The sequence below is a fragment of the Uloborus diversus genome, chromosome 2, assembly GCF_026930045.1.
Source record: "Uloborus diversus isolate 005 chromosome 2, Udiv.v.3.1, whole genome shotgun sequence".
In the NCBI taxonomy this organism is placed as follows: Eukaryota; Metazoa; Arthropoda; class Arachnida; order Araneae; family Uloboridae; genus Uloborus; species Uloborus diversus.
This window is the reverse complement of record NC_072732.1, coordinates 100,060,160-100,078,237: the sequence shown is the minus strand read 5'-3', so window position 1 is coordinate 100,078,237 and position 18,078 is coordinate 100,060,160. Positions and strand designations below refer to the sequence as shown.

General features: G+C 33.2%; 1 protein-coding gene across 1 annotated transcript in view; it reads right to left on the bottom strand.

Moving 5' to 3' along the window:
* LOC129217201 (ena/VASP-like protein) overlaps positions 1–14,826 on the bottom strand; it is a 35,368-nt gene extending 20,542 nt beyond the window's left edge. The window contains exons 1-5 of the mRNA XM_054851467.1: positions 14,649–14,826; positions 12,948–13,113; positions 5,776–5,959; positions 2,093–2,183; positions 1,098–1,165 (exon numbers count right to left, since the gene is read on the bottom strand). Of these exons, the coding sequence (XP_054707442.1) occupies positions 1,098–1,165; positions 2,093–2,183; positions 5,776–5,959; positions 12,948–13,113; positions 14,649–14,653 (514 nt within the window). The 5' untranslated portion in view covers positions 14,654–14,826. The remainder of the gene's footprint in view (positions 1–1,097; positions 1,166–2,092; positions 2,184–5,775; positions 5,960–12,947; positions 13,114–14,648) is intronic.
* Between the last annotated feature and the right edge of the window lie 3,252 nt (positions 14,827–18,078).

Genomic DNA, 18,078 nt, shown 5'->3' with positions numbered 1-18,078 from the left:
GAATATTGATCAGATACTAGAAAGTAGATATGGGTATATGGGAAAGTAGGCTCGTTTAGTTTTTGACGCAACTTCTTGTTGATTTTCAAGGGATATCAAAATAATAACTACTAGCTTTAGATTCCCGCAGAATTAGCCTTTATTTTACTTACTACTATGATTGTTTATCGTTCTAAAAAAAAATTACCTTTGTTTTGATAAATTAAGGTAATTTTTACTAAGTGAACTTTTTATGATAAAAACATAAAAAGTATCCATTTGGTTCTAGCTCAAGTAAAAATCTCAGAATTTGACAAAACCTTTTACACCACACACTATAACAGCTTCAAAATCAATCTTTAATAGTGGCCAGTAAGGATCACTGACTACCATTGACCTAAAATAACAATAAAAGCACAACATTTAAAAATTAAAACTTTATGTAGTAGAATCAGTAATTTAAGAATTCTGCCAAGTAATTTGATCACTTAATTCATTTTGAAATCTTGCTGTGATAGCGCTATCAGGAACCATATGAACTATTCTCCCAATGCATGTTTACTTAATAGAAGCAACGACTTGTGAGTCACAAAGTTTGGCATTTAATATGTCGCTTTTAGTCAAATGCGATTCAAGAATGCATGTTAACATCTGAAACTGCAGACTCGGCAATAACGGCAGTGATAGCTGTGGCCAATCATTGAATAACTTAGTTCATTATTTTTTTTTAATACAAACAAATAAGCAAATTTAAATAATAAAACCAGCAGATTTAAGGTTGCACATGTTGAAAGAGCTTCCAACCTTTAAAATACTGTAAAAAAGCACATATATTGCAAAAATGAAGAACCCAAAGTTTATCAAACAATTAAGTTGAAATATTTAGAGAAGCTTAAATTTTCGCAATTAGTACAGCCTGGCGAAAATTGAAGCCTCTGAAGAAAAGTGCTTTTACAGCAATTGAAAAAAATACAAGATGTGAAAAGACTGAAATCTTAAACACTCCATGCAATTTTTGGCAAAGCACAAATTTGTTTTTAATTTCTTTTATCTAATTTGTTTTCTGATTTTATTTTTAAGTTTAGTAGGTATTTAATGAAAGATTAATCATTACATACCATGGTTACTACTTCTATAGTGCCCATAGTCTGAATTTGAATTTCTGTCTCCATTTTCACTGTTCATCCTGTAAGAAAGTTGACACTGTAAGTCACAAACAGAAATGCAATAAAAAGCAAAAATATGAAAAAATATGCACTCCAGTATTTCAAGATAAAAATTTAGAAAATTCAAAAACATTTTAACAAAAAACTAAAATATTTGAGAGAGCGTGGTAATAAAAAGTGTTTATTGACTACAAAATCATTACAAAATGTCAAAAGCTAAGAGATTTTAAAAAGCACTGATACAAAATTCAAGCTTAAAACATTTTCTTCTTTGTGTTTTGTTTTTTTTTTTTCATCTTTAGAGCAGATTGGTTTCTTTTCTTTTATTCGGAGCAGCATCATGCTTAAACAATTAACTGCTGTACTCATTTCCACCCTAACCCGCAAAGTTCCTATTTGCCAAAAAACAGATCCTCTTTTTACATAATTTTTCTCCAACATTCGGAAAAAGCAGGACAATAGCCCTCCAGGGATTAAAAAAAACAGCTTTTGGGCAACATGAACGTTAATAAGCCCTTACTGTTGTTTAATACGACACATAAGGTACAAAAAGGTTAATTCTACAATCAGTTTCGCTCTTGGCAATTAAATGACAGAGTAACTAGAAAGTCATCTGTATCCCAAAAACAAGATTTTATTCTAAATATTTTAACTATTCTTAAAAGTAAAAGTAAATTGAAAAAAAAAAAAAACAGAAGACAATTTTTTAAAAAAGTTAACATCTGTAGATTTTTAAAAGAAAAAAAAAATGCTTCACATGATTCAGCAATGAGATAGGTTCAGCTAGCTACTACTTTATTTAAATATAGGGACATTCTTGAATGAGTTGGCTGAGTCAACTAAAGAAGACTAGATTGGGCCATTAAAAAACTGAATCTGATACAGAAGGCAGTTTTTAACAAATACTATATTTCACGACCTGAGAATGAAACATTAGAAACTCTTACCATCCTCTATATTCTGCATAATCATCGAGGCTTACACCACTGTGACCAATCGTCTGGTACAATGGCTGAGAATGGGGAGATCGATGGCTACCTGTCGAAAAATGTATATTTTGAAAGAAATCAATGCATGTATGCATGGTAGAGATTATAATTCTTAAATGGATTTTTTAAAAATATAAATTTTAATATTTTAATGAACTCTTAAAATAATTTTTCTGCACCTATATTATTAAATTATAAGTAGAGGGTCAGGTGGGGCAAAATAAATCATGGGGGGAAAATAGGTCAGTTACAAAAAACACTTTTTAAAAAATATAAAAATAATACTTTCCCTCAGTGCTGCCAGTTCTATGTATTACTAGCTACGTTGCCCGGCTTTACCACGGTATACTTCGAAAATAAAAGTTATGTCACGTGACGTTTGTACAGCAATTAGATTTAAATAATAAAAAATATTAAAAAATACTGTAAAATTTCCTGTCAAAGTAATGATTCTTAAATTTCATTAACTGCAAATCTAAAAGTCCTGAATAAATTCAACGTCACCCCCTATGAATGCAACTAAAATCCTTGATCATCTTCTGCTATCAGTATTTTAAAAATGAGCTGATGTGTGCATCATATGACTTCCTTTTACTCCAATTTAATGCCATTTTCCCATTATTGATAATTTTAATGTGATTCAAAAGTTTACTCTCTAAATATCACCAACAATTGCCTAATTAAAACCAGATTTAAAAAAAAATTTAATCTCCAAATTTGTCGCCAAGTTGGCGACAAAACTTGGCGACCAAAAGACTGGCGATATATCATCATGTGTCCGCCAAATTGTAATACCACTTGACTTTACATCGAAATTAACAATGATTTCCCCCCAAAAATGAGCAAAAGACCCCCTTAGACACACCCAAATGCAACCAAAAAGAGAGGTGCACAACTAGACCCCATTAGGAGTCTACTTACCAAATTTCAACTTTCTAGGACATACCGTTTTTGAGTTATGCAACATACATACGCACATAAGTACATACAGACGTCACGAGAAAACACATTGTAACTAACTCGGGAATTGTCAAAATGGATGTTTTGCATGTCTATACGTTCTTAGGCACTTATCTAAGTGTAGTCGAGCCTAAAAATAACTCAACATTAATTTGGGGGTAAGCAAAATGGAAATTAAGGCCGAATTTTGAGTGAAAATTTTTTCGCAAATACAATACTTCCTTTTCTGTAAAAGGAAGTAAAAAGGGAGGGAGGATTTACCTCAAAGCAAAAGCAAGAAATTTTTTTTCGAACAGTAGAGAAAAAAAAATAGCAACAGACCTTTCTTCTCAATGGTTTTATTCACACTGATTTAAACTGAGCTTGTTGGCTAACAATAAATTTCTGATTTGATATTAATGTTCCAATAGGCTTAAAAATGCTTATAATGCTTTTTTTTTTTTTTTGAAATTCGAAAGAAAATACAGTCGAACCTCCATATATCGAACTTCCACATATCGAAATTTTCTATATATCGAAATTCCAGCAAATTTCTATGTTCATTACATAGAAAAATTGTTTCTATACATCGAAAAAATTTCTATATATCGAATTTTTTTTTCGAGACATTCATAGATTTTTTTTCTCTTTAGACTGTTTGTCTCATGAAAAATAAAGTTTAGGGGAGAAAATTATGTTCACTAAAGGTTGCTACGAAACTCATAAGGAATCTGGGGTTGAAGGGTGTGTAGATAGGTTGTTGTTTCGTTCTAAAATTCTTAAATTCCCTCAAGCTTATTTCAAATATCATAGTTGTAACCAGTAACATTGTAAAATCAGTTTTAAGTCATCCCTTTTGTCTGTTGATTATCGTTCCTAGTCGTTTAAGCTGCAGTAAAAATCATTCAAGTTAAGTAGATTAATTTTTTACTTTTCTCTCGATTTGTCAAAATGAAAATCCCTAAATGTTGCGGATCAAGTTGAGTTGACAAAGAATAAAGATGTATGAAGGCACAAAAATGTAATTTATGCTATTTTTTTAATTAACTTTCAATTAATCCGATGCTCTTATAAATTAGAAATTAGGTTTCATACACGAAAATTAGCTTTAATTTTAATGTTTTAGGAGATTTGTAGGATAAAATAAGATCGTTTCTATGTATCGAAATTTCTATATATCGGATTTTTTTCCGGCAATTTGCTACTTCGATATATGGAGGTCCGACTGTAATCCACTTCAGAGGCATTTTTTGCGGGCTTTCGAATGAGACTGAAATGAAAAAAATTGCATAATTATTTCAGATAGAAAGAGCCATTTAATGCCATTTTCGGGTCCTGAAATTAAAATTCGAATGGTTCGGTACTTTTTTAGCATTTGAAAACCTCCCTACATTCCTTCTCTGTTGCCCAAGTACCTCCATGCCAAATTTGATTGAGATTCAGAGAAAACTGGATTTGTATAAGGAACATACATACATATACAGTTGACTCTCGTTTTATGCGGTTTAAGATTTGACGCCTATATTTTATTTTACGTGGATGAGTTTCGGTTTTATGCAGATGCAGCAATGCAAACAGAAAATTTTACCCTCTTTCAAAATCCAAACTAATAAAGATTGCAGATTGCGTGTAATCAACTGCATTTTGGCGTGCTAATAATCGAGTTTGGGCCTCTGGAGACATTTTTTATGATTGGTTACAGAGCTCTTTCCAGATGTAAAGTTATTACTCTCACACACTTCAGAAATCACTGGAGGAAGAGGTCAAAACCAACAAGGATACTGACGTTGGTGACACACAACTAAAAATGTTCACACTGAAAATTTTCAGCCATTCCTAGATAATAGAAATAATCTTTCTGATTTGTTGGTGAAGGAAGATTCTATCATGAAAATGACTTAAGTGATCATGGATGCGTTAATGCTCTGCAAAGAATTACAGAGAAAAATTCTTAATGACTGCCAAAAGACTATCATAGCCAGCTCCTCTTTATAAACAAGACACAAAATAAATTTATGGTTTTCTTTATGCATGTTGTGCATAAAAGTCAATATAAGTACACATTAAACTTATTATACAATTAGTCATCACTGGAATGAAGTATTTTGTTATCTGCGGAACCAAACTCCTATTTTGACACTTGTATCACGCCTCAATTTATGCTGTTTTGATTTACGCGTCATTTCCATGGAATGTAACCCACGCGTAGAACGACGGTCTACTGTATATTATCTGTTTTATTAATTATGATTGATACCAGTCATCATTTTATATGCAAAATTAGTCGCAACTTCTACTTTGAAGCTACAGATATTAGGCATTTAATGCTTTTCATATTACAAGCTTGAATTTGTTGATCATAAAAACTTTTGGTTAAAAAATATTAAAGGGAAGAAGTGCAGAATAATTTTTTGACCTACTGAATGAAGCATATTTTAAAAATTAATTTGGTAAGATTAATAATTTAGCAAAAACAGCAAATATTTTTTTAGGGTAGAAAAACACGTGTGGGCTAAAATGGGTTATGGTTTGAATTATGTTAAGCTAGCAGACATTTTCAGAAATCTGGCCTAAATATGAACTATAAAAAAATTCACATTATCCATTATTTCACTATTGTATGCTGTAACATTCAAAGTATCGTTTCATACATTTGGAAGATATATGAGAAGTATAAAAGTATAAAATAAATTTCTTCTTACTCATGTACATACTGCTATGACCAAGGATGTCTAAAACTCTTTCCATTGCAAGAGCAAAATTTTCTGCATCTTCACGACTAGCAAAATTTAGTCCATGAATTTGGCTGTTATCACGCCATTGATGGAATGTAGGAGTAGCTTGGAAATATTTCAATCCTTTCAAAATTGAACAGTTTATGACAACCTAAAATAAAACAATAACAAAGAAAAAAAAATAGATACAGTATAACCCTGATTTAACGATTGGAAAGAGGCTGGAAAAAGTTATCATTAAATTGAGGAGCATAGACATTCAATGCAGTCGAATAGTGAACTGTATCATCAACTGTATTATCAAATATGTATCATCAAATTAAGATTTTTAAATTGGGCATTGTGAAATTGATACTATACTGTATTGCGGCTTTTTAAAAAAATCCTTTCATAAAACTAGTGCAGGAATGATATTACCTCTTAGTTTCGGCATCTATTTGACATTAAGCAAACATACTTTTTGCTATTTGTAATAATGCCAAACATAAATACACTTACTCCTTCTTGTCCCTTTCTTAGAGCTAAAAATATTACTTTATTCCTCCTCTTTTCAACTTTAGCCAGTAGATTTACAGCAAAAATATCTGGTAATTTCCCCCAGGATGTTTTAGAGATTAGTTCATTCTCAATACTATGATTAAATAGTTACTAATTATGAGCCTAAACCAGAGGTAATAAATAATACATGATGCAAGAAGTTACATTTAAAAATTGTATTTCCTTTAGGTAAATATTTTAAGTTACTGTAGTAAGAAGAAAATCTTTGAATAAGGAATAAATAGTTGAACAATTGTTACATGTCCTTTGATTGGCTTCTTTTTTGTTTTTAAGATTGTTATGAAAATCCTCACAAGCTAATCCGATATTAATTTTACAAGTCAATGTTACCAACATGAACCTCAGAGCCTGACTAATGTAAGTCACTTAATCACTACTCCACAGGAGATAGAAAAAACGTTTGTCTGGCGCATGCAAAAGATAAGACACATGCTCTTTAAACACTGGTTCATAATACAGGGGTCGATCCAGGTTTTATTTTTTGGGTCCCCATTTTGTGAAAAAGCAAAATATTTTTGTGAATTTTCTTTATTTTTGTGAAAAAGCAAAATATTTTTGTGAATTTTCTTTATTTTTGTAAAAAAGAACTTCTTGTGATTTTTTTTCTTGGAAAAGATTATATAAAAGCATTTTTAGCTGTCGTATCGTTATAGAAAAGCCCTAGACAGGTTTCAGGGGTGATTGCAAGTTCTTGAAGAATACCTGAAAGCTGCCTAGAGAAAATGCGCTGGGGGAGGGGGGAAGTAAGACCCTTAACATTTTATTCCTAATTTGACACACATTACATTTATTGTTTTTTTACAAATATACATATGCAAGGCACACTTTCTTAAGGTGAAAGTCTCACAACAGATTTACTGTTTGCCCCTCTCAAATACTTTTAGATCAATGAAAATTGCACATGCTGCTGAACGTAATGATAACTCCCAATAAATACAATATGAACAGACTCAAAGATATCACATATTTCTTAACACAGAAGAATGTATGTGTTTGAAAAACTTAAAAGTAATTAAAAAACAAAATAATACTGCACCAGCATTCAGCGTTTGATTTTTTGACATTTGACGTTCTTACAGAGTAGGTATTTCGTTTAAAACTTTGCAATTTAATGATGTTAATAAATATATAAAGAAATTTTATTTGTTTGCCACTTAACAAGGTACAGTCAACATCAAAAATGCGAAAAATTCATTTACCATGGCGCATGTAAGGAAATCAAGATCTTCGAAAGAAATAAAAATATAAAAACAGCATATAAAATAATTTTATTTTTAGTAAAGTTATTTTAGAATTGGATTTCGAAACTCAACACAAATTAATACTAAATATATATTGCATAATCAAAGTAAAATTTAGGACTTTCCTGAAAACAACGGAATTTTGGTATTTTCAAAGATAAATGTTTTGAACTGAAATGTGGGATAAATACGTGGCATTCTTACCACAAGTTAGCAAATGTTTTTTCATTTCATTGTCATCTAAATTTACCCCCAAAAATCTAACTAGAGATTCAAAATTCTTAAAAATGGATCATTGCTTCATGATTATAAGTACAAAATTTAAATAAACTTACCAATCAATTTTCTGTTTTTTTTTTTTTTTTTTGCTTCATATCCAGTCTCTTCACTTTCAGATTTTTTTGAGAATTCCTTCTTTGCACTAGATTTTTGTATATTGACAGCCTCTCTGTGATTTTTGCTGCACTCATGTTTTTTTAAAACTCTATAGGGTGACAGCTTTTCTTGATATCAACTCCAATATTTACTCAAGGTTTGTTCAAATCACTAACATTCATGAAAGATGAACATATTTTGCACAAAAAACCCTTAGTTGAATAACTATAGTAAAGCCAGCTATACACCTTTTCATAATTTGCAATGTACTTTTTATTTATTGCATGCTTCTTATTTCCATTTGTACTCTCAAATACAATGCTTGAATCATTATTTGATGGCTCAATCTCAATATCATCATCAGTTGAAGTTGATTCAGATTCACTTCCAGTATTTTCTGCTCAAAAATCGTTATACTTTCGCGAACTGCCTCACTGTCATTTGATGTACTATCTTTTACCGCATTTCCCGAGCCCTCCAAAACGGGAACATTTGCGTTACTGTTACTGCATGATGAAGTGGTGGTAGCGATTTTATCGGGGTTGTTAATTGCTGACTTGAAGAAATTCACAATATTTTGGGACCGAACGTTCGAAGAGCGAAATTTTTTAACATAATGCGCACAATTTCGGGAGGTACCTCCCGTTGCAGGACGTCCTCGTTTCATATTTTAATTTCTTGAAGAATAATTTTCAACGAACAAGCAATCTCTCCAAACTGAGATTATTGCGACTGCTATCTCCAGCGCTCCATTATCCGCTAAAATTATCCAATATCCGCTCCCACACAAATTATAATCTAATAGAATATCAATTTATTCTTTGATGCGCCTAAAAAATGTCCTCTTAAACACGCGAAGGCGCGAACAAGCTAACTACGAAAAATATCGTCTGCGCTCCTAGATCGCAGACGATCTGTTACAAAAGAAAAATTAATACTGAGAAAGAAAACGAACTGAAATAATATACAATTACCACATTTTTTTAATTTATCGTCTGCAGATTACGCGATTCCCGCCACTTTTTAATAAAATCCCACTCAATAAAACTTCCTTTGCGCGCTGTTCCCGTTGCTCACCATTAGCGGACATGCGTTAAAAAATTCCGAAATTGCTCATCTGGAAGTTTCATATTTTAAGAAGACAGCAAGATTAAATAGAATGACCGACGATATTTTTCAGCTGGCATTGTATTTTATCAATAAAAGAAGGAATCTAGGAATTCACTACAAAAAAAAAAAAAAAAAAAAAAAAAACGTTATTCTTTTGGTTTACTGTATGCTGTACGCTTAAACTAGCGTGACTTTGGAAGTTATCTTTTGCTCTTACGCGTACAGTCTACAAGAAAAATAGCAGGAAAGAAAAAATGAATAATACATTTTAAACCAGCAATTCTCCGCAGGCACCGGTCCGCGAGAAAATTTGACCGGTCTTCGAAGAATTATACCCGTTTCCAATAAAATAAAATTTCCTTATTTTAATTTTATTCCTAATTTTATACGATATTTTATGCATTAATATATCCATTACTTTGCATACGTTTTGTGGTTTCTCTATAAGATTTATTCGCTTATGAAAATTTACATAAATTAGCTGCGCTTATTTTTACATTCAAAGTGTGTAAGTTATTAAAAAAATCTTAAAATTAACTTTTGTAAGTTTATTTTAAGTAGAAGGGTTTTCTTTCTGGCATTTGTTTAACAAAAAAAAGGACAAAACAGATTAGTTTATTTTAGTGAAAAAAAAAATAATAATAAAAATTTCTACCGGTCCGTGAAATTTTTTGACGAAGTTCTACCGGTCCGAGATTCAAAAAAAGATCAAGAAACGCTGCTTTAAACTAAAGAATATGAGAAAAAGTAGGTACCCCTGGCCTAATCACAACTTTTTTTTTTTTTTTTTTCATTAAATGCAATCGTGTCAAGTGAGCTTTCGAGAACGGACAGTATCAACTACAAACTACAGGGAATTTCGCAAATCGGTTGTTCGGCGTTTCCCGCGTAGTCACTCATACTCTAACAGGATTTAATTAATTGCCATACAATACGATTTGCATCAGCATGCGCCAGTATTCAATGCGAATTTCTATGCAATTGATTAAAAAAGGAAAATATATGATTTTCGAGTGTTCTTTTTAACCTTCGTTCGGGAATAATTTTTAGAAATTTTGCTCGTCCGTTCCGTAAGATAACCCCCAACTATGAACCTTACCCTTTTTCAAAATAAACTGAAGGAAATAGGAACAAATTGAAAAAACAGGAGAATATTTTTAAAAAAATTAAAAAAAAAAAAAAGAAAAGAAAAAAAACTAGAAGATCTGCAACTGGCAAGGTTTCAATTTGCAACTACTTTTGAGAATTTGGCAAAATAATATGGATAAAGGAAGGATGCATGCAACTAAGACACAATTGAAAGTTACAATGATTTAAAGGAATATTTAATTCAGAAGTATTTGGTCATTGAAGCAAATCAAACCAACAGAATATAGGCGATTAATTTGCCGTGGCGTGAAATGAGTCAGTCTTCATTTCGCACTCGTGGAACAGCAGAAAATCATCGAATGAATTCTTTATCACGTGCTCATTATTTTTCTTGGATTTTCGCTAGCCACCAATCACAAGCGTCCCTCTCTCGCCCCCCCCCCCTCTCTGACGCTCTCAAGCAAAAACACCTCACGCAGCAGGCAAAAAGATAAGATGGGGGTAGGTGGAAGAGGGGTAGGTTCCGCGTAGATTCGTACACAATTGCGGTTAAAAAATATTGTGAAAAGGCTGCCTTTTTATAAATTTTTGTGAAGGGGCTGCTTTTACGACGCGGAATTTTGTGAATGGGTCCGCTTTTGCGATGGGGAATTTTGTGAATGGGGCCGCTTTTGCGACGCAGAATTTTGTGAAAGGGGCCGCTTTTGCCATGCGGAATTTTGTGAAGGGGCCGCAAAGCGGCCCCAATTTCGCGCTAGATCGACCCCTGTAATTACAGAGGATTTTTTTTTTTTTTTAGAATTACATTTGGAAGGCTCGATCTGGGATTCTACATATTATGCAGTAATAAACAGAAAATCAAAATTTTAGGACTTACATCAGTCCAGCTCTGAGGAACAGAATTGACAAAGTTATTAAAAATAATCCTTCACAGTTTATTTTTTTAGACTTTTTGTTCATCTGTAATCAAATTTATCTTTTTCCGGTGCGTGAAGTAAATCGGCCGGGACACCGGGGTTTTGTCTGAAAACCGGGACGTCTGGCAAGCCTACCAAACAGGCAATTGCTTCGTTAAAATAAATGTAGAAGAGTAGAGGCAATTTTCACGACGGTATGATGGGCGATTTTTCAATTAATGAATAATTAATCAAACTTTTATAACTGTTAAAACATGAATACAGAGTACTCATTTCTAAACTGAAGTATAATAGAGTATATCCCTCTTTCAAATCACCTCAAGATCCAAAATGGGGAATAGAAAATTTCTTGCGCCTCATATGCTTTCCTTTATGAACTATAGACAAACCTAAACAGCATTCACGGCTCTGTATTAGGAAGAAAAATGTTAATGTATACAATTATTAGAATTACTTGTTTACAGCATGTTAAGACACAGCAATATTTTTTTTTCAGATTGGCAGCGAGAAGATTGCTTGTTTCAATGAACAGTGTAATGTCCGGCAGGTCCAAAGACTTGGGCGCCACAATTTTAGATGCACTAAAATGGAGTACATTTCTTAAGTTTTTCCCATCTTTAAAAAATCTCCACATGAAAAATGTGCCCATTTTCTTGTGAGCAGCGGGGAACCAAATTTTTACACGGCCAGGGCATCACTTTGCGTTGATCGGACCCTGGATATAATGAAAAGTTCAATTTTACTTTTTGGTTGGAGAGATTCTCCTCATTTGGAGGATTTTTGATCAGTAAAGCTTGGCACCTTTTCGACTCTGGCGCCGTTGTGCGTTGCACGGCCTTGCACACAGGGACGGTGTGGCCCTGTCTAACATGACCTTTTTTTACCATAACTTTTGAATTTACTGTTTGGTTAGCATATTATTTTATTTTGAACTTTTCCTACCAACACACCAACTCATATTAAAATAATTTGCAAATCAAACAGTAAATTAAAATGTTATGGCAAAAAAAAAAAGGTCACGTAAAGGACATAAACATCAAAATCACCATGAAATGACCCTTTAACAATATTTGTAACCACAATCAATAAAGACAAAATATAAAGCCATAAGAAATTACTGAATTCTAAGTCAAAACAAATATTTTATGAAAGGGAAATTCCAGAAAAAACAATATTGGAACCATGTTTGCAAAACAATTCACCCCTGATGAAACCTTTTACTTCTGGCAAGTTTTTTCTACCTCAATAGATGCTGTTACTACTCTGCTGAGAATATATTAATGATCTGAAGTAGCAATTTGGCTCATGGATCATATACTTGAGTAATTAACTTCTTAAACTCTTCTTATCAATTTGCAGTTAAACATTTTGCTACTTGTAATAATGCCGAAAAAGTTGACGCTCTCGGCTTCTCAATGAGATGACATCTGCCTCCAGCTCTGTTATTCACTAATCCAGACTGAAGAGTTCTAATACGAATGAAACAAGTCTCTGGATGTGATAACCGGGCTGTCTGGTATATTGCATGTGGTTTTGCCTTAGGGGCAGTAACTTCTGCTAATTACTGCTCAATATAAGTTGGGTTTTTTAAATGGAAAACATGATGCATTAAGAAATAAAACACCTAAAATTAAAATGACAGAAACTATATTTATACACCCAAAAAGTAAAATAAAATTTTTAAAAAAATACAACTATATTTTTCTCATGTATTTTTTAATGCAAAAATAATTTTTACTGAATTTAATCACTGTTAAAAAATGCTAAGCACATTTAATCTAGAAATATTGCGGCAAAGCTGATAATTAAGCAAACAAGTTAATAAATAAATAAACTTTATTAAACTTACTTCGTGATCTTGTACTTTCCTACCCACAACACGAAATGTATTATTTTCAACATGATGATAAATATGCACTTTTGACAAACCACTAGAGGATCCACTAGGTAACCACTTTTTTGCACTTGAATCATAAACTAACACAGAAGCTCTTGCTGAAGCAATTGATTGTTCACTGAAATCAAACAAAAGTTATTCCTTTTTAAAACTTTTTAACTGAAGCATATATATGCAAATTTCACAGAAAATTAAATGAAATTTGACGTATGAAATATTGGATATCTAACTTATTCTTAAAATCTGAGCAGAAGCTAATGAAATCACTGAAATTTTATGATGTAAAGACATAATCAATGCTTAAAATTTCACCCTAAGACTGAAATCGACCTAAAATTATGGTCCCCCACAATTATTACATCCACAATTATTATCCCCTTCCTGTTTTGTCAAGTTTAGAAATATATGTGTGTGTATAAAATTAATTTAACCTGGAAGAGCCAGTGCCCCCATGGCCGAACTTGTCCCTACACCGGTCCCAAGCCAGAGTAAATGGGGATGGTTTTGCGATGGAGTAGCATCCACGCATGTAAAACTACCACTCTATATTTACACTTGAGCAGATCTGTATCTGCCCAATGGCCCTGGCTATCAAGTGGGACAGTGAGTAGGCAATGGGTGCCACCGGAGCCAGGTCTGTACCTGGCTCCATGGTGCCTACAGTCATAAAAGGTTGGAATATCGTTCCCCTCAGGGTTAAGGGAATCCCGGCCGAAAGGTCAGTCCCTGAGAAACCCATAGATGGTAGTGCAGGGTTGGGTCCCCTGTTTTGTACCCCCCCCCCATGCACTGGATTTCACACACATTACTAACAGTATTAACATGTTACTGATTATATTACATATATAGGTGACTTTTATGAACCTTCTCTAGGCCCGTCATTTAGAAGGGTCACGGGGGAATAATTGCTTTGAAAACACAATAGGTTTACTTCTAAGTGAGCGTGGATTTTGTTGTTTTTCTGATAAAATTTGCATTGCTTGCACCTCCCGCACTGGAAATGTTTGAAGTGACAAGTCTGCCACCCTCTCCCAGGAGGTTAATTCTGGCTGTGCTAGGGCTTGAAATAGGATGAATAATTTTATGAGGGCTCACTCTTGACCTTAAAGAGGAACTGTATCCGAGGTTGACATATTGAATAATATTTTCTTAGCTGAATCCAGACCCAGTTGCAGGCTGCCACATTTTGATTGCATTGTACTTTCCAACTTGTTTTAATCAAAAAGAAAAGCATTCCCACAAGCATTGACAAACTATCTGATACTAATTCTACACCAAAAATGGAAAGTAACACTACAAGTTGAGATACAGAGTCAAGCAAAAGCACTGTATGATTACAATAGTTTAAAAGCGCCACAGAAAATATATTTCCGCTTTTTTTAACGTCCACTCAAAACTACTGAAGTTAAAAAAAAATTAGGCAGCTAGTTATGATTTTGAATCGCTTATAAAGCAGACTAGGCGGAAATAGTAAAAATCTCAAAGTAAACAAAACAAACGCCCCCTGAAGTTTACCAATAAACAACTAGCTCACAAGAAAAGACAGTTCATTAGATAGGGTGTAATGAAAATGCATAATAATAGATTAAAATATTGCCTGATTGATTTAACTTACATCAGCAAATTAATAATTAGATCGATTAATATTCTTACCTCATTTTATATGCAGCGGTAGAATTCTACAAAGTACTCAGATATTAAAATGCAATTTATTTTTCGATATTTTAGGTACTCTTTTAGTCATACACGTTTCTTTAAACATAGCTCTGTGACGTTATAAAGACATACACATATGTACAAACTGTTAATCCATACCCAGCCACCATAGGCAGGCCAGGCAAACGAGAACAGAAGATAATTTCTAAAATGTACTGTGTAACGTTTCACGTCTAATCACCCGTCGGAACTGGAAGTCTGGAAAAACACCCCGCGTCTATTTATTAGAACACCGGGAGGAGCAAGGGCTGGGACAACCAGAGTCGTGGCTTCGGTGGTTGGCAAAACATAATGATCCAAAGTTATAACATAATGCAGAAAGCTATCATATATTATGTATAGTAATTCGGATGCGTATTATTAAATCCGGTTAAAACTATTTCTTCTAGCTATCACAAAAATTGAAGTCCAAGGTCTAGTGTGCTCTTCCTGCGGCATGGAAGCGCTACCACCACTGAGCTTCAACAATCAATTATTAAATGCAATTAAAATCATACCGTTATGTCTATATATACGATAAATATAAATATCTATCAGAGAAAGAAAGCAGCTATACTTAAAATGATAATTCTATTCTGACAATGTCAAATCAATGAAACTTATAGGACTTTCGATTGAGCTCAGTGCTTTAGATAGCTTTTAATTTTCTCCACAAATTTTACGGACATTTTTTACAGCTCTCTGAAGAATATGTAATAGAATCTCAAAGCGACGTTTTGCCTTGATGGTAGGACAAATGTATTCATGCGCATTGGTTTGCGGTGATATGCGAATTACTCCATGTTATGAATCGGGTTAACCGTGAGCGACACCAAACTCTGACCTCTGAAGAATTCCTACCCTAACATTCATACCGTCCGTTAAATACAGCTAAATCCAGCCGCCATATTTGAAAAAAGTTGCTAGATTCTTTTGTTTATCGCCCTATTTGGCGATAAGCAAAATGAAGCAATTCTTTTGATACAATCGTTACGGATCAAGTTAAGTTACTTCATTAATGGTGTACAGTTAAGAAAAAAAAACATTTAACAAAAACAATTTTTTATTTTTAATGATTTAAATATATTAGTTTATAATTGAACTTAAGAACCATTCCTAAATTGTGTTTTATTCATCCAATTCGTTTTAATTAATTTAAAAATATTTTTAATGTCACATAAAAAAAAGCAAATATGAAAAATTATTTTTAAAAAATCGAATTGTACCACGTTTGAAAAGCAAGCACTAATAAGAAACAAACAAACAAACAGTTACACAGTTTAAATGCAGTTACTTGTTTTATTATAACTTCACCGTGAAATTTGGTTATATGTTAGTTGATTAATACACTTATGGTAGAGTCATATAGGGTCATGAACTTTTCATACAGGGACTGTAATAACTCATTGGAGCTATCTGTACAAAGTCCCCCCCCCCCCAAAAAAAGAGACACCATAAATGAAAGAGAAAAGACTCCTTTAAATACTCCTCAACCCCCCGAAAAAAAAATCAACGGCAAAGTTTGTTCCATGATCTGCAGGGGTGCCCTTTCCTTCAAGAGTGAGATCCCCCCCCCCCCAAGAACGAAACCAAAATACCTGTAAAGAAAATTTTAATGGCAGCGCAGTTCTGTCCCATGACCCCCCCCCCCCCCAACACATACAACCATGCCCGTCATATGGGTGATCAGGGATTCAATTGCCCTTTCCCCCTGGATTTTTGAAATGTTTCTGAAATTGGGCATTTTTGTACGAATTTGGCGGGTTTTTTTTTTTTTTTTTAATTAGATGCATTGCGCACAATCTGACTGATTCGAGCACTTATAATGTAAGTTTCTGGGGACATTATCTCCCTCCCTCCATTCCAGAAAATTTGAAATGGCGGGCCTTTGGGGCAAAAGACACATTGCTACAAACTCACATACATGCATGCTTACATAATAAAGTGCTCGAATCAGTCAGAGCATGCATAAATCAAGAGCGGATCCAACTTCTGCTTTTAGAGGGGGTTATTCAGAAAGGGGGGGGAGGGGTCGTGTCACATATTGCTCTTCTTGAGCTCAAATGGGGGGGGGGGGGTACCCGTCCCCATCTGGATCCGTTCCTTAATAAAATTTGCAATGGATAGCAAATTTGCTTATTCTATATTTTGTTTAATATAAATTTCTCATTTCAGTACGAAGATAATTTTTTTGTTTTAATCAGATAAGTTTTTTTTTTTTTTTTTGGTGCATTCATTTCTTTGTTTTTTCGCAGCCCAATGCAAATGAAATGCTAGAAAAAATTTTCGTTACTAAACTCCTAAAATCCCATAGTTAAAAAAAAAGAAAACAAATCGCAAAACAAAATTTTGAACAGGCATCTCGTTTACAGGACCAATCTGTGAGCTCAAGGCCAAATTGCAACTGTTATTCCCTCCCCCGCCCCCCTGCATACATAGACATTTGTATGTGTAATTTTACGGAGTAACTAAGAAAAGATTTCCATTTTAAATTAGTAATAAAAAAGAAAGCTTCGATTATTATGAAAGGGAGTTTATTAAATACCTTCAATAAAGCATTGACATTTTTTCTGGTGGCTGGGCAGCTTAATTTTAATATATAGTCAAATTTTGCCCAATATTTACTAACGAAAATAATTTCAGGTATATAAATTAGTATCAAAGTCTCAAAAATCATATTCATCATACCAACATAAAGGTAGTGTTTGTTGAAAAAATTTCATCATTCTCTTCAAATTTTCTAACTTTCTGGTTTTGTCTCCACTTATTTAACAGATGCTCTTAACATGTGAAATCTACATTTTTAAATTAAAATGTAGCTTTTTTTCTTTTTCATATATTCAAAACTAGGGAATAGAAACGCGGACCATCGTTTTCCCGAAAAGTTTCACTTTTGGTTTCGATTCTATCCCATAGCGCAGGTGTTCCCAAACTTTTTCAATTCGCGGCAGCCTTAGAAGAAATGTAATTTTTCGAGGCATCCCAGTCTTTATTGATCATATATGTGTACGAATGTTACCGTGGGCACTTCGTGGCATCTTTTCGCGGATTAATCGGTAAAAATCGGCAGAAAAAAATTGTTAAAGTGGCCGCTGACCGATATGCTAATGCATTGTCGCATCTCTACTTCGCACCAGGAAAAAAATGACGTTGATATTCCATTTATATTCTTGAGTCACTAGAAAAAAAAAAATTAAATAAATAAATAAAAACTTATATTTAAAATTTTTTCTCTCCATAAGGGAGAAAATGAATAAAATACACGACATATAAATCCCCAAAATGGGGGAGGAAATCAATAAAATATTTGTTAACTAATTAGTCTCTTTCATTTCTATTTGACTATATTATACTTTATCCTTTATTTTGCGGCCTCTTGACAGAATGT